The 14050-nt window shown below is 38.4% G+C and overlaps 3 protein-coding genes across 5 annotated transcripts; 1 reads left to right on the forward strand and 2 right to left on the reverse strand.

Moving 5' to 3' along the window:
* Nucleotides 1-2268: 2268 nt before the first annotated feature.
* On the reverse strand, nucleotides 2269-5000 carry LOC105950247 (aldehyde dehydrogenase family 3 member F1-like). The gene is made up of 10 exons (XM_088816428.1): nucleotides 4619-5000; nucleotides 4454-4522; nucleotides 4261-4357; nucleotides 3856-4062; nucleotides 3644-3768; nucleotides 3455-3559; nucleotides 3159-3331; nucleotides 2982-3072; nucleotides 2752-2901; nucleotides 2269-2646 (listed from the first exon to the last, which is right to left on the reverse strand). Exons 1-10 carry the CDS (start codon nucleotides 4841-4843, stop codon nucleotides 2407-2409), a joined length of 1482 nt encoding a protein of 493 aa, XP_088672554.1. The 5' UTR covers nucleotides 4844-5000; the 3' UTR covers nucleotides 2269-2406.
* Nucleotides 5001-6605: 1605 nt separating this feature from the next.
* Nucleotides 6606-13993, forward strand: LOC105950156 (dicarboxylate transporter 1, chloroplastic). Of its 3 annotated transcripts, none has more exons than XM_088816419.1 (5): nucleotides 6606-6977; nucleotides 7073-7144; nucleotides 11223-12683; nucleotides 12849-13070; nucleotides 13434-13993. In XM_088816419.1, exons 3-5 carry the CDS (start codon nucleotides 11571-11573, stop codon nucleotides 13794-13796), a joined length of 1698 nt encoding a protein of 565 aa, XP_088672545.1. In that variant the 5' UTR covers nucleotides 6606-6977; nucleotides 7073-7144; nucleotides 11223-11570; the 3' UTR covers nucleotides 13797-13993. The 3 variants fall into 3 exon arrangements, with proteins under 3 accessions (XP_088672545.1, XP_088672546.1, XP_012828970.2); XM_088816420.1 differs by having other exon boundaries at nucleotides 6805-6937; XM_012973516.2 differs by lacking the exons at nucleotides 6606-6977; nucleotides 7073-7144 and having other exon boundaries at nucleotides 10920-12683.
* LOC105956334 (gamma-curcumene synthase-like) lies at nucleotides 7149-9573 on the reverse strand. The gene is made up of 6 exons (XM_088816421.1): nucleotides 9251-9573; nucleotides 8763-9153; nucleotides 8356-8574; nucleotides 8104-8242; nucleotides 7763-8011; nucleotides 7149-7650 (listed from the first exon to the last, which is right to left on the reverse strand). Exons 1-6 carry the CDS (start codon nucleotides 9480-9482, stop codon nucleotides 7345-7347), a joined length of 1536 nt encoding a protein of 511 aa, XP_088672547.1. The 5' UTR covers nucleotides 9483-9573; the 3' UTR covers nucleotides 7149-7344.
* Nucleotides 13994-14050: the final 57 nt, after the last annotated feature.

The raw sequence follows: 14050 nt of genomic DNA on the forward strand, positions 1-14050 counted from the left end.
GTCATTGGTGTCCATCAGACCGAGACCCAATACAGATGCAAGACTCTGTGAGCACTCTTCTACCGGGCGAATTTCAGAAACTGCTGGTCCGTCCAGCCGCAACCCCATGATGAAAGCGACATCGTGGAGCGTGATCGTCATCTCGCCCCATGGCATGTGGAAACTGTTCGTCTCCGGCTGCCACCTCTCCAGGAAAGCTAGCATGAGGTTCTTGTTCATCTTCTTCAGAAAACAGTCTCGTAAGTGGTAAAGACCTGTTGCCTCCAGCCTCGCAATCATCGTGTTATCCTGCGGGCCGCGGTAGTCCTCGAGTGCTTTGGTCCTCGACTCGCACCGTGTAGTTTCACGGCGCTCCTGAAAAATATTGCATGTATTGTTAGCTAAAAATAATGAATAATATAAGAATTATGTAAAGCACGTGTTGACAGAAAAACTTACATATCCTTCCCAAATGTACATCGCTATATGCGACTTGAACCATCGCATAAACTCTAAATTTTGCGGCCCTCCATCGCACGGACCCTCCAAGTACGCCGGACCAGGCAGCTGCGGAAAGGGTAAGGCACGACCAGCTTTACGATCCTGATGTACATCATCTTCCTCCACCTCCTCGTCAGTATCCATATTATCTGGATTGTTGTTGTGGTCATCATCATCGTCGGCATGTGGCAATGTACTACGAGCTAGCTGGAGATCGTGTGTAGGTCGACAGGGTCCGGCTCCAGCAGCAACAGCTTCTCGTCTCAATCTCTCATCTTCCCGCTGTAACGCTGCTTCTCGAGCTAACTGCTTTCTTCTACGGGCGGAAGCAAGGACATCTCGGTCTCCAATGCGATCCGGATCTTCCGGATTGTCACCCTTTCCGCTCAAGGCTTTCATTAAGCTCTTGCCTTTACCGGCAACTTGACTCATAAGACTTTTCCCCCGGCCTCCTGCCATCTACATTTTAAATAAACACTTTATTAATATTTCATTTAATAAAAAAAAACATTTAAATAATGAAACAAAAAAAAAAAAAAAAAAAAAAAAAAAATTGGTTCTGCTCGTGCAAAAATGCACGAGCATTTCAACAGTGCTCGTGTGAAATCAGGCGAGTACTGTTGAAATGCTCGTGCATTTTTGCGTGAGGAGAAAAAATGCAGATTTTTAAATTTATTAAAAAAAAAAAAAAATAAAAAATAAAAAAAAAAATAAAATTAACTTGCTCGCGTGGATTTACACGAGCGCAGTGGATGCGCTCGTGTAAATCCACGCGAGCAAGTTAAGGACCGGTTTTTAATTAAAAAAAAAAAAAAAAAAAAAAATTAAATTCATACGCTCGTGCAATTTTACGCGAGCGAAGTGGATGCGCTCGCGTAAAATCGCACGAGCGTCCCCAAGTGCGTTTTTTTTTCGTTTTTTTTTCGGATTCGTAATCTACATAACATGAGGATCGTAAAAACGTAAAAATTACCTCCGATCTGTTGACGATTTGCACGGGCTTTGCGAAAGAAAATCGAAAGGGTAGAGAGAGTTTTTTGAGTTTTTTACCTTTTGGTTTTTGAGAAATGGTAAAAAATGTGCCTGAATGTTTAATTTGTGCCTGCACAAATCATTTCAGTTCGAATAATAATATAGGATATTGCTTTGTCATTCAAATATTGTTTCCATAATTATTATTATTATTATTTTATTTTATTTTGTTTGAGAAACAATTATTTTATTTATTAACCAAAACAATTTTTTTTATCTACTGTATTATTATTTTTGATTAATAATCTATGTTTTCATGGGACCTCATACGCTATCACTTGTCTTAAAATCAAGGGCAAATTACGGTCACCCCCTGGGGTATGGCAAAATTATGAAAAAATCCCTTTTGTTTTAGTAATTACAATCACCCTTTTAAATATTTTAACATAAATTTTATCTAATTCAGTTATTTACTAAACCAAATCGTATATTTAGTTCGGTAAACAGTATGAAACGTTGGCGTACCAAAATTTCGATTCGGTTTTACCGCTTTAACATCCCTAAATTTACCTCTTGAAGGGTCATTTCGTAAGACAATACATAATTGAAGGGATGGCTGTAATTATCTAAATAAGAGGGGATTCTTCGTAATTTGACCATAATTTAGGGGTGGCAGTAATTTGCCCTAAAACCAAATAGATGATTATGTTATAGGAAAATGTAGAGTTTACCGAGTGCATCTATATTATCGAGTGGGTTGCAGGTTCCTTCATTTAAAAAAAATGAATGAACGGATGATTATCAAGACCTAACGAATTTTGCATCATTAGAAGATAAGTAAAATTAGAAATAATTATCATTACTATTACAACAAATTACAGAAAACCCACATTATGGAATGATAAATTAATTAAAAGTGAACATTTCTTAAAGTAACACAATTAATATTTATTTTCAAGACCTTTTTAATCCCAAAATGATAAGAACAACCCCAAGATAATCAAATCTGTAAGCAGATCTCAATAGCTGCAGCTTATTGTCACTCCAAGGTGGATATCTGAACCAAAAATCCAATAAATAGCTTCTTCTCATAATTGCCTTTTCATGTGAGAACTCGTCAAACGAGAACTTCCCGTGATACCGACCAAATCCACTCCCCCCTACTCCGCCAAACGGTAACGAATCCGCAGCATACTGCAGCAAACATCGAGTTTTTTTTTTATCATAATTAATCGAGCTAAAACTAGACGTAATTAATCAATTACGACAATATATTGTCGTTAATTAAATGTAACTTACTTGGAGCATAGCATCGTTGAAAAGTATGCTTCCGGATGATGTTCCGGCCGACAACTTTTTCATCAGTGTTTCGCTGTTTGTGAATGCATATAGAGCAAGTGGTTTCGGCATTGAATTGATGAATTCAATGCTGTCTTCAATTTTCTCCAACTGCCAATATATATAATATATAATATATTATTGTGTTTTGTTATAAGAACCGATATTCAGTAAACAACGACGATGCGTACGGTGATTATAGGAAGCAATGGGCCAAATATTTCTTCGGTCATGATTCCAGCTTTAATCGGAGGATCGACCAATAAAGTCGGTTCTATAAAACTGCAGCAGCCAAAAAAATGTTATATATATTTGACGAAAATTGAATCGAAATTAGAAAAATAATAAAATGAGGGGAATGTACTAACAGATTATCTTCGTCTAGTGAACCGCCATGAACGATAGAATCTTTGACCATCGGATCGTCTAACAGATTCTTTAAACGCGAGAAATGACTTTTGTTGACTATTCTTGCGACCGTTTTCGATTCTTTTGGATTTTCACCAAACATCTTCAGTATGGCAGCCTTCATCACTTCAACCTGAATAATAATAATAAATAAATAAAAATTGATCGAATTCACATTGTTCTTCGTAGAATAATATATATATTTGGTTAATTATAATTAAAGCAATGTGCCTATATATATGTTATTAATTAATACCAAAGTAGATGCAAACTTCTTATCCACGAGGATATAATCGACGCCTATGCAGGCTTGGCCAGCACATGCTCCGAATTTTGCTGAAATTATTCGATTCACCGCAATCTGAGAAAAGAAAAAAAAAATCATTATCGAAAAAAAAACCCAAGTCAGCAAAATAGTACATGATTTTAATTTAAATAAAAAAACCTTTCGATCCCAAGAACTCGAAAGAGAATCGACAACCGCAGGGCATTTGCCACCTAATTCTAATGCCACGGGCGTTAGATTCTTTGCCGCAGCAGTCATCACTATACGAGCCACGGACGCACTACCTAATTTTTTCGAACATATCCAAATTGAAATAATTAATTCGATGCAAAATTAAAATATATATTACATATATGAATAAATAAATAAACCTGTGAAGAAAATCTTGTCCCATTTGTGTTGCAATAGCTGCTGACCAACTGTGACGTCACCTTGAATGACTCTTATAGCCTTAGTGTCTAAGTAAGTGTGTATTAAATCGGCTAATGTCGAAGACGATGCCGGAGAAAGCTCCGACGGCTTTAGAATGACAGCGTTTCCCGCCGCGATTGCTCCGATCAATGGTTCTAAAGATAGTCCTAATTTAAAAAAAAAAAAATTAACATGTTAATTTGCTTGAGTATATATAAGTCTTGAATGACACTAATTAATAAATCAATACATATATATATATATATATATATATATATATAGAGAGAGAGAGAGAGAGAGAGAGAGAGAGAGAGAGAGAGAGAGAGAGAGAGAGAGAGAGAGAGAGAGAGAGAGAGAGATTGTACCAAAAGGGAAATTCCAGGATGAGATGATGAGGACAACGCCAAGTGGCTCAGGGACTAAATGTGCACTTGCAGGGAATACAGCGAGTGGTAAATCTGCCTGTAATTAGCATTAATTAATTACACAGTATGTACTTACAAACCACTGTATGGACTTTGGAAGAAGAAGAGAGAAGATGGAAGAAGATGAAATGACCTTTTTGCCCACCATCCATTTCTTCAACCCTTTCAATGCATAGTTCACAGACTTTATCAATGGCCCTACCTACAGACACACACAAAAACACACACATATATATATATATACATATGATGATGAAAACACACACACACAAAAACACACAGACAGACAGACAGAAACCTCATCTCTGAAAGATTCGACGGGATGCTTGGCCAAGTCGTGGTGGAGTGCAGTGTGGATGTGTTCTTGCTTCTCCATAAGAAGAGACAGAAGATTCTTGAGCTGTGTAGCCCGCCATTTTTCTTCCTTCGTTTTCCCGGAATTATATGTTTCTCTCAATTCTTTCACCGCCGTTTCAATACTGTTATTATTATTATTTTTGCTGCTCGAAATCAAATCCTCCATTGAAATAATAATAATATTAATTTGACAGTAGTATATATTATTACTACATAAAACTATATAGTCTGTATTTATACTTGGTTGACATTTATTACAGCTGGCCGAGCTGGGGCTAACCCTACTATACAGGCTACAGCCCCTACTACTCTTACTTTTCCATGTGCCCTTCCATCTCCAACAACTCTCCGTTTTGTTTCATGCACACGTGTCTGACACTCTCGCATAACAATATGTTCCTGTATTTTCCTTTTTCTTTCCTTTTTTTACTATTTTTAACTATAAGACCGACGTTGTAATTAAGACTCAAGTCAAACTACCGAAAACGGTCTTCTTCTTTGTTACATTGGGTAGATATTTACCATTCATATAATTAAACAAAACACACATATTCACATTAGTGTGTAGATCCAGAGGAGAGGCGGACCCAGAGGGGTTTTCTCGGAGCCTCAAATATAGGAATAATTTAAGAGATGATTTTTTTTTTTTTTTTGAGAACTAAAGTGTACAAAATTAAAAATTTGAGGGGGCGAAAGTGCATTAACTAATACGTAAATACCAAAAAAAAAACAGCCTAAAAAAAAATCTTGGGGCGACGAGGGCCACCCCAGCCATAGGCATGGCTACGCCCCTGTGTAGATGAATCATAAAAAAACACCCAGCGTAATCTTCACTGGGTGTGGCGAAACACAGTACTCGTGTACGTTATATAACTCACGTTTATGTGCATTTCATATTTTTAGGGAAATAATTGTTGCATTTAATTTAATTGAGTGAAAAGATGAGACAATAATTTAAATAAGGATAAGCAGACAAAATCGTATCTCTCTTTCAAACCCCATGCATGTATGTAGATAGTGCCATCAAAAATACAGCTAATCTCCTCAATTAATGCTATAATTCACTTGTGCTCAACTCCCAACTACCACTTCTCGACGTGAATAACATCATTATGACAATTTTCCTTTTTTTTTTTTATTTATTTATTTATATATATATATTTATTATTTGATGGAGGCTGGTTTTGCTAGAGATAAGCCCGATAAAAGGATGGGCCAAGCCCGCATATCGCAGGGCTTAAGAGGAGGGAATGATCAAAATGGGTCATGATAAGCGAAGTGGGCCCGGAGAAAGCGGTTCAGATGAAAGTCCAGCTAGGGCTCTTCGCCACCGGTCAAGCTGCGCGGCTCGTTTAAAGCCCGTGAGATGCGAACAAAAGGGAGTAGGCGACCTAAATAGCCGATCGTGGAAAATGCCATGAATAAACCAAGTGTAATATACTAAAGTAGTATCAATTAATACATAATTATGGGAAAAAGGATAACTTGTTCAACGTCGTTTTAGTGGGTTATACGTCTAATCACATAACCATTTGTACAATATGCATTAACATTTTTACCTAATTTCTTTAATAACACATCTAATCATATTATTGGTTTGATGTACAATGTGCATTAACACTTGTCACCTAATTAGTTGGATCCGCCGAGAAACTTTGTAGAGTACCTAATTAACAATATTTTTTTTTAAATTTTGTTTTGAGAAATTCAAATTATGTTACAAACTGCACGAGCACTGATATGCAGTTTTTGTGATTAGAGTTTAGACACATTGAAATATTATCTTATTATAAGTATATTTTACAAAATCTTTTGAGTTATTAATGTGGAGTTTATTGCATTTAGTAACCATGAGTTTTATTAAATTATTAGAAAACTCCTCGTGTTATAAATATTCGCAAAAATCCCCTCACAATGCTTTTCTTTTTATCACATAACTCTTAAAAAGTGAGTTTTTACTTTTTTAGGGGTAATAATTTGCTAAAAGAAAACGATTCATTGGGGTTATTTTATAATAAAAAATAATACGGGGAGCTTTTTAGTAATCAGAGAAAATATTAGGGCTTTGAGTGCAATAAATCCGTACATCTTCTATTTATTCCAATTTTTCCAATCCCGTTTCCCCCCAATTCTTAATTTGGACTGCCTCTCTCTCCCACCACTCAGTTCGCCGGTCCGTCGACCGCCGTTAGCTCCGTTGCAGAAGATCGGGAAAGCCACTAGGCGGCGTCAAGCTCCGTCGAGGGCACGAGTATTGGGGGTACGATTCTCTCACTGTGCAATGGGTGTACTTAATTAGGGTATTCAGCTTATTTTTGTTTCTTTAATTTCTTCATTCTGGTTGATTATATTCCGATTTATCGCTGAATACATTGGGATTTTTATCTGGTTGCAGTTGCAAAAGGAAGAAAGGTTGATTATGGAGTGCTTCGATTTGATTTCAGCCACAAATTACAGAGTTTGAAAGGTTCGTGAAAATGAATTTTCATATTCTTAGGGAATTAAATTATCCATATATTATTGTTCATTTTAACCATGTTCCCATCTAAATCTCTTAAAACCCAAAACAAAAATAAAAAAATAAAATAAAAATTAAATCTTTCGAATAATAATAACAACTCGAGAAAGAATCAACGTCGAAAACTGTTTCGAGTAATCATAGTGAGATCAGATGATTAGGGGTTCCACAAAGAGAGCAGCAATGTGTGGTGACATCACTTGAGGTTTCGCAAACCCGTCGTCGCCACTCCGATAATGTGAATCCGCTACTCGAGCGTAGTTGAGAATAATCTCCAATATATCCTTTGGTATCGAATTGTTATTTTCCGATCTATTCATCCATTCTCGATTCAATTCCTTCCATCCATCCTCAATTAGTTCGACAAACTTACTCGTCGTCTCTTCCACGGACACACCGTGCTGTTTCATGTAAAAATCCACCCCCGTCAGAACTTTTCCCCCCTTCCTCTCGCGCTTCACCGTCAAATCCCGAAAAAAAATCGGAGAAATTACAAGTAATTTAGTTACGAATATGAATAATCACGCTAGATTGGTAAACTAAATGATATTATAATTATTTACTTACTTGATAGCTGCCCAAGTCGTCCATCAACCGGCACACCTTAGCCGAAGCTATAACTATTTGAGGCTGACTCATCAGCCAATCGATCGTTTCTTTTGAAGAAACGGAGTTCATACCCGGGATCATGATAGAGCTAAACACGTAGAGGCAGCTCGTGATCACCGTATTCATCATGTACTCTTCAAACGTAGGCACGTTTCTTCCCATACCCCACTTTAGACCTTTGTTGTAAGCGCTACAAATTTCTTTCACCTAATTTATTCATTCGTTCGAATAATTAACCACCGACATGTTACTTAGAGGCATGCATACATGCATGCAACAGTTTAGTTAGTACTCCTTACAGTTTGTATGGCATAAGGAACTGCAAATGATTTTCCTAGTTCGGCCGCTTCGAGTTCGTGCTCGGCGTATATATTGAAACTAAATCTGCATATAGTTACCATACAATCTGGGATTTCATCCATCTCATCAATATTCCACCTGCCCGAATTAATATCAAACATACATATATTATATATAAATCCCGAAAACCAAAATAAATTGTTCTTCCAATATATCTCAATAAGGAGACATGCATATGTGTACCTACCTACCTTTGAAAAAGCTTAGTGAAAAGGTCAGCTTCTTCAAGTGTAGCATAGTTATCGTATGTGTCATCTATAAGTGTAAGCATTTGTACGATTTTAGTAGCTGCTATTCGACAACTAGAGTACTGAGGTTCAAAATGGAGCGACGAAGCCCAAACAAAGCCCTCCACCAATCTAGCTCTCGCGTATGACAGTCCCGACATCAGGTCAAGTTCCTTCCACCACCTTTAAGTTGATTATAAGTGAAAAATAAATATTAAGACTAATTAACAAGAACTATATATATATATATATATATATATATATATATATATATATATATATATATATATATATATATATATATATATATATATATATATATATATATATATATATATATATATATATATATATATATAACATGATATCACCTTGAGAGTTGAGAGAGTTCTTGCTTGTGCATATTCTGCACATAATTGAAATCCAATTTCGCTAGTTTGAGAAGTAGGTCATTTCTTGATTCGTCTTTCTCGTACAATGATATATAATGACGGGCTTCGATTCTTGGAACGCTCCTATGAAGGGGGTTTTGTAGGGCCCGTGTCACTTGTTCTGCAAGTAATGGAGACTCTAATAATAGTTTTGGATCATCTAACATAAGATTGAGATGATGTGTTGTGAATGCCAAAGCCTCGTCCAAGATTCCTTCGCCATGAATCCTCAAGTGTGCAGCTTCATGCAAGCTCAACAATCCCTTACCATCACTTTCTAGGGTTTCTCTGAACGATTTGTTCTCTTCTCCCTTAAACTTGTCGAAGACGCCTGTTCAATTAATTCGTTATAATCGTATCAATTAGTTTGTCATACTCACATTTATCCAAATGAATAGCGGCATGTATATATAAAAAAGGGAACTTACTAGAAGAGGTGCGGTGGCGATGTTGCCTGAGCAAACGAAATCCAAGTGCAGTGGTGAACAAATCATACTCTTCTTGATAATCTTGATGGAAGTTGACGAATATTTGTTGGAGTTGGCTTTCGATTTCTTGATCGAAGTGATAAGACAATCCCAAACGCTCAAGTGTGTCGATTAATACTAGTTTCTCAATAATATTTGTTGGATTTCCTTCTTGAGCCTTGAGCATGATCATAGCTTCTTCTATTTTATCCTTGGAATGTTTTTTTATTTATATTTTTGAAAGAAAAACTCCCGTCTGCTCGCTCATTCAGCCAAACAATCGGCTGAACCGAAGAGAAGGTGTTGTAGATGCTCAAATAAATAAATCGATCGATCACAAAATCTAACTTATGCTGCTCAAATGTCTATTGAGCAACCCAAGAGTCTTTGAGCCCACAAGGGAAGAATGTCGAGAGTTACTGCCACGCGTTCGAGGTTGTCAAAGCTACGGCTTCACTTGTTAATCTACAAAACAGTTGAAAACACTAGGGCAATGTTTGGAAGCGTTTTGGATCTTATTTTGATTTCATTTTGAGGAAATATGTTTTGGGGAAATAATTTGAGAATGAAAGTAATGTTTGTTTGTATTTTGGAAGGAGACAAAATACACTGTAGCAGTCAAATCATGTTTAAAGGTGTTAGAAAAAAATATTTTTGAAGAAAAAAATTGAAAGATGAAGTGATGTTTATTTGTTTTTTAGTGAAGACATTTTTTACTATAGCAGTCAAATCATTTTACTGTAGCAGTCACATCATGTCTGAAGGAGAGAGAAACTTTTGAAATTGTTTTGAGAAAATGATTTGAAAAGTGTAATAAATCCCATTTTGTTTTGGGGAAACAATGAAAACAAAACAAAAATGCTTCCAAACATAGACACAGCGGGGTGGCCCAACGATTGTCCTCCAACGCTCAAGTTAGAAAACTATCACAATATAAGTAACTAATATTAATTAATTACCTGAATAGTGCATACCTTGTTATGTTATGTGAATGATAACACATTTATAGGTGGCGTTTGATGTAGTTTTTTGGTTAAAAACCAACGTGAGACAAACTGAATGTAATTAAGAGTAATTAAAAATTCTAATTGGATTTTTACTCTAAATGGGCCAATTTGAGCATGTTGGGCCTAACTCCAATACACATTACTAACTACTAAATAAAATGAAAACTTATAAAATAGTCCTGGAAGTATGTTTTTAATTGTGAAAATCCCATGAAGATGGGCCAGCACGGCAATAACATAGAGGTCACACCAAATTCAGGTCCAAAGATAAATAATATCTTGGATATGGTTTAGCCCAAACAGTGTTTTATTTTTATTTTTAAAGAAAGATAATTATCGGTTCCCAAATTCATTTTTTGGTGTCTCGAACCCATAACCAGATCATATGTATAATATCCTTACTAACATGCTATCTTGTCTTGGCTAGTTCATATTAGTTTACTTATTACAGTCGCAACTACTCGTAACTAAATTAATTTAGATCATGGAATTTTCTACTAAGTATTAACTAACGAATTAGTTAATAAGTAAGATGTCCGGTTCTCTGTACTAGATTTAGTATTAAAACTGCTAAATTATGGTATTAAACGAGAAGACTAATTGCATCAATTTAGAGATAAATTAAATGAAGAAAAATCAATTATAAATAGGCCTCTTAAGTATTGGAAAGGGTTGGAGTTGTATAGAAAATGTATATATATATATATAGAGAGAGAGAGAGAGAGAGAGAGAAAAAATGTTGAAATGGACCTTTGGTTGTTTTCAAAGGGCAGAAAATGACAGCCACTACCACTCCATCCTCAACCACATTCTTCGTCTTGCCCAATTTCTTCAAGCCCTTTTTAGTCATTTTAACGTATCATTTCGATTTCCAGTTTATTTTCGGCTCACGTTAGCACCACCCCCTCATTCTCTGATTTGAACAGACTGGAACTAGAAGGGGGCATTCCAGCCAATGGTTGGGCTCCACGTGGAAGACGTAACGGTTCGGGGATGCGCCATGCGTAAATTAGCACCAATCAGCCTGAAAAGGACCAAAAAATCATTTTGTACAGGATCATCTTCTCCACTCATCCCAGACCGTATATTCCAGGCCACATTTCCGCCGTTGGATTCAAATCCAACGCTTCACATTCACATCCATACAATCGATAATTACACACACACACACACACAGATATATACACTAGCTGAATTTACAGAAACTGGAAACTCCGACCTTTTTTTACCACCGGCGGCACCTCCTCCACCACAACAGAACCGCCGTCTAGAAGATGGCGTCGTTCGCCGTCACCTCCTCCCTAAACCTCCGCTTCCGCCCTCTCTCCACGCCAAAACCCCGGCGGCCCGCCACCCCCAAATCCCTCCACCTCACTCACAGACTTAGAACCCTCGTCAAGAGCAGCATCACCAATTCTATCAACCCACACAGCCATGATCGAATTCCTTTCGCCAACCAGAACCCCGCATTCTCGCTTCCCGCCCCTAACCGCAACCCGATTGCCGCCGCCGCCGCAGCGCCGCCGCCGTCGTCTCCGCCAGCTCCGCCGCAGCCATGGCAGGGCGCCGCCATGAAACCCCTCATCGCCTCCATCGCGACGGGGGTCATCCTGTGGTTCCTCCCCGCGCCGGAGGGCGTATCGCGCGTCGCGTGGCAGCTGCTCTCCATCTTCCTCGCCACCATCGTCGGAATCATCACCCAGCCACTGCCGCTCGGCGCCGTCGCGCTGATGGGCCTCGGAGCCTGCGTCCTCACAAAAACCCTCACCTTCGCCGCCGCATTCTCAGCCTTCGGCGATCCCATCCCGTGGCTGATTGCACTCGCCTTCTTCTTCGCCCGAGGGTTCATCAAAACCGGATTAGGCAACAGAATCGCCTACCAATTCGTCTCCTTATTCGGCAGCTCTTCCCTAGGGTTAGGTTACAGTCTGGTTTTCAGTGAAGCCCTTTTGGCTCCGGCGATCCCCTCGGTGTCCGCCAGAGCTGGTGGAATCTTCCTGCCGTTGGTCAAATCCCTCTGTGTTGCCTGTGGCAGCAATGTAGGTGACGGCACAGAGGAAAAACTCGGTTCTTGGCTTATGCTGACGTGTTTCCAAACATCGGTGATTTCATCCGCCATGTTTTTAACTGGTATGGCTGCAAATCCATTGGCAGCCAACTTGACACTAAGCACGATAAACATGTCGATTGGTTGGATGGATTGGGCTAAAGCTGCAATCGTCCCTGGACTCGTTTCACTAATCGTGGTGCCATTTTTGTTATACATTATATATCCTCCAACGGTTAAAAGTAGCCCCGATGCGCCTAAGCTCGCTAAGGAGAAGTTGGAGAAAATGGGGCCCATGTCGAAAAACGAGATCATCATGGCTGGAACTCTGCTTCTCACGGTATATGCATATATATATATATATATATATATATATATATAAACTCGATTGTGTTACAAAACTGCAGATTCAAGAAAACGAGTTTTGTGGCGATAAGCAACGCATATTTTGTATGGCTTGTTTGTCGTGTTGAGAATGCATTTTGCTGACTGTTTTTATTATTAGGTGGGGCTGTGGATATCTGGAAGTGTGCTGAATGTGGATGCAGTTACAGCGGCGATTCTTGGATTATCTGTGCTGCTTATAACGGGAGTTGTCACGTGGAAGGAATGCTTAGCTGAATCGGTTGCTTGGGACACTCTCACTTGGTTTGCTGCACTCATTGCAATGGCTGGTTATCTAAACAAATACGGTCTTATTTCCTGGTTCAGCCAAACTGTCGTACAGGTATATTTACTTCTAAATTTATATTGTCTTATTTAGTCCGTTAACATGCCCTAGTTATGATGGTAGATTCACCGGTTAAGAAAAGCGCAAAAAATTAGATTTAATAGCAAATTCAGAAAAGAAAAAAAAGGGTTAAAACCCGAATCACTATATGTGGTTGAATTCTGAAATGGATAGGCAAAGAGTAAATCAAGAATCTAAGAATTAGCTTTCTTGAGTTGATTAGGGTTTAGTGCTTCAAGGAACAACGTAAACGGAGTTCGTATTTCAAATGTGGGAGTTCGATCTCTTACAACATTGTTTATCAAGAAAGTTGATTGAGTAATAATATGGTGCAAAATTTTCTTTTGCCTTTTGTTGCAGTTTGTTGGTGGATTAGGTCTCTCATGGCAGCTATCGTTCGGTGTTCTTGTTCTCCTATACTTCTACTCCCACTATTTCTTCGCTAGCGGTGCCGCCCATATAGGGGCCATGTTCACCGCATTCTTATCTGTGGCCACCGCATTGGGTACTCCACCTTACTTAGGTGCTTGTGTGCTGGCATTCGTGTCCAATCTAATGGGTGGTATTACTCATTACGGGATTGGATCGGCCCCCGTTTTTTACGGTGCTGGCTATGTGCCGCTAGGCAAGTGGTGGGGGTATGGATTCTTGATCTCCATCGTTAATCTTGTGATCTGGCTCGGTGTTGGAGGGCTGTGGTGGAAGGCTATCGGCTTGTGGTAGACCTGCGGTGCGTACGATCTTGTTCCCCTCCCCCGTTTGTTACAATTTTCTTTATTTTTTCGAAATTGAATCGAGATTTTAGTAGCTTAGAGGGAGCGTAGGGAGAGACTTGAGAATGTACACATGAGTCCATTTGTAGCTCGAAATTAGAGTTGGTACTTCAATTTTTTTGTATATTGAATCTGCCTATTCAACAACTTTGTGTGTGTGTGTGTGTGTGTGTGTGGCACCTATATATATATATATATAATATA

Source organism: Erythranthe guttata, chromosome 4 (genome assembly GCF_056151865.1).
Source record: "Erythranthe guttata isolate IM_541 chromosome 4, IM_541, whole genome shotgun sequence".
Taxonomy (NCBI): Eukaryota; Viridiplantae; Streptophyta; class Magnoliopsida; order Lamiales; family Phrymaceae; genus Erythranthe; species Erythranthe guttata.

Coding starts and splice junctions, on each gene's coding strand:
- LOC105950247 (XM_088816428.1), bottom strand. CDS start 4,843: ATGGAGGATTTGATTTCGAGCAGCAAAAATAATAATAATAACAGTATT. Junction 2,902..2,981: donor CATTGCTTCCTATAATCACC/GTACGCATCGTC, acceptor ATATATTGGCAG/TTGGAGAAAATTGAAGACAG. Junction 2,647..2,751: donor TCAACGATGCTATGCTCCAA/GTAAGTTACATT, acceptor TGTTTGCTGCAG/TATGCTGCGGATTCGTTACC.
- LOC105956334 (XM_088816421.1), bottom strand. CDS start 9,482: ATGATCATGCTCAAGGCTCAAGAAGGAAATCCAACAAATATTATTGAG. Junction 8,012..8,103: donor TTCCTTATGCCATACAAACT/GTAAGGAGTACT, acceptor TGAATAAATTAG/GTGAAAGAAATTTGTAGCGC. Junction 7,651..7,762: donor ACGACTTGGGCAGCTATCAA/GTAAGTAAATAA, acceptor TTGACGGTGAAG/CGCGAGAGGAAGGGGGGAAA.
- LOC105950156 (XM_088816419.1), top strand. CDS start 11,571: ATGGCGTCGTTCGCCGTCACCTCCTCCCTAAACCTCCGCTTCCGCCCT. Junction 12,684..12,848: donor CTGGAACTCTGCTTCTCACG/GTATATGCATAT, acceptor TTTTATTATTAG/GTGGGGCTGTGGATATCTGG. Junction 13,071..13,433: donor TCAGCCAAACTGTCGTACAG/GTATATTTACTT, acceptor CTTTTGTTGCAG/TTTGTTGGTGGATTAGGTCT.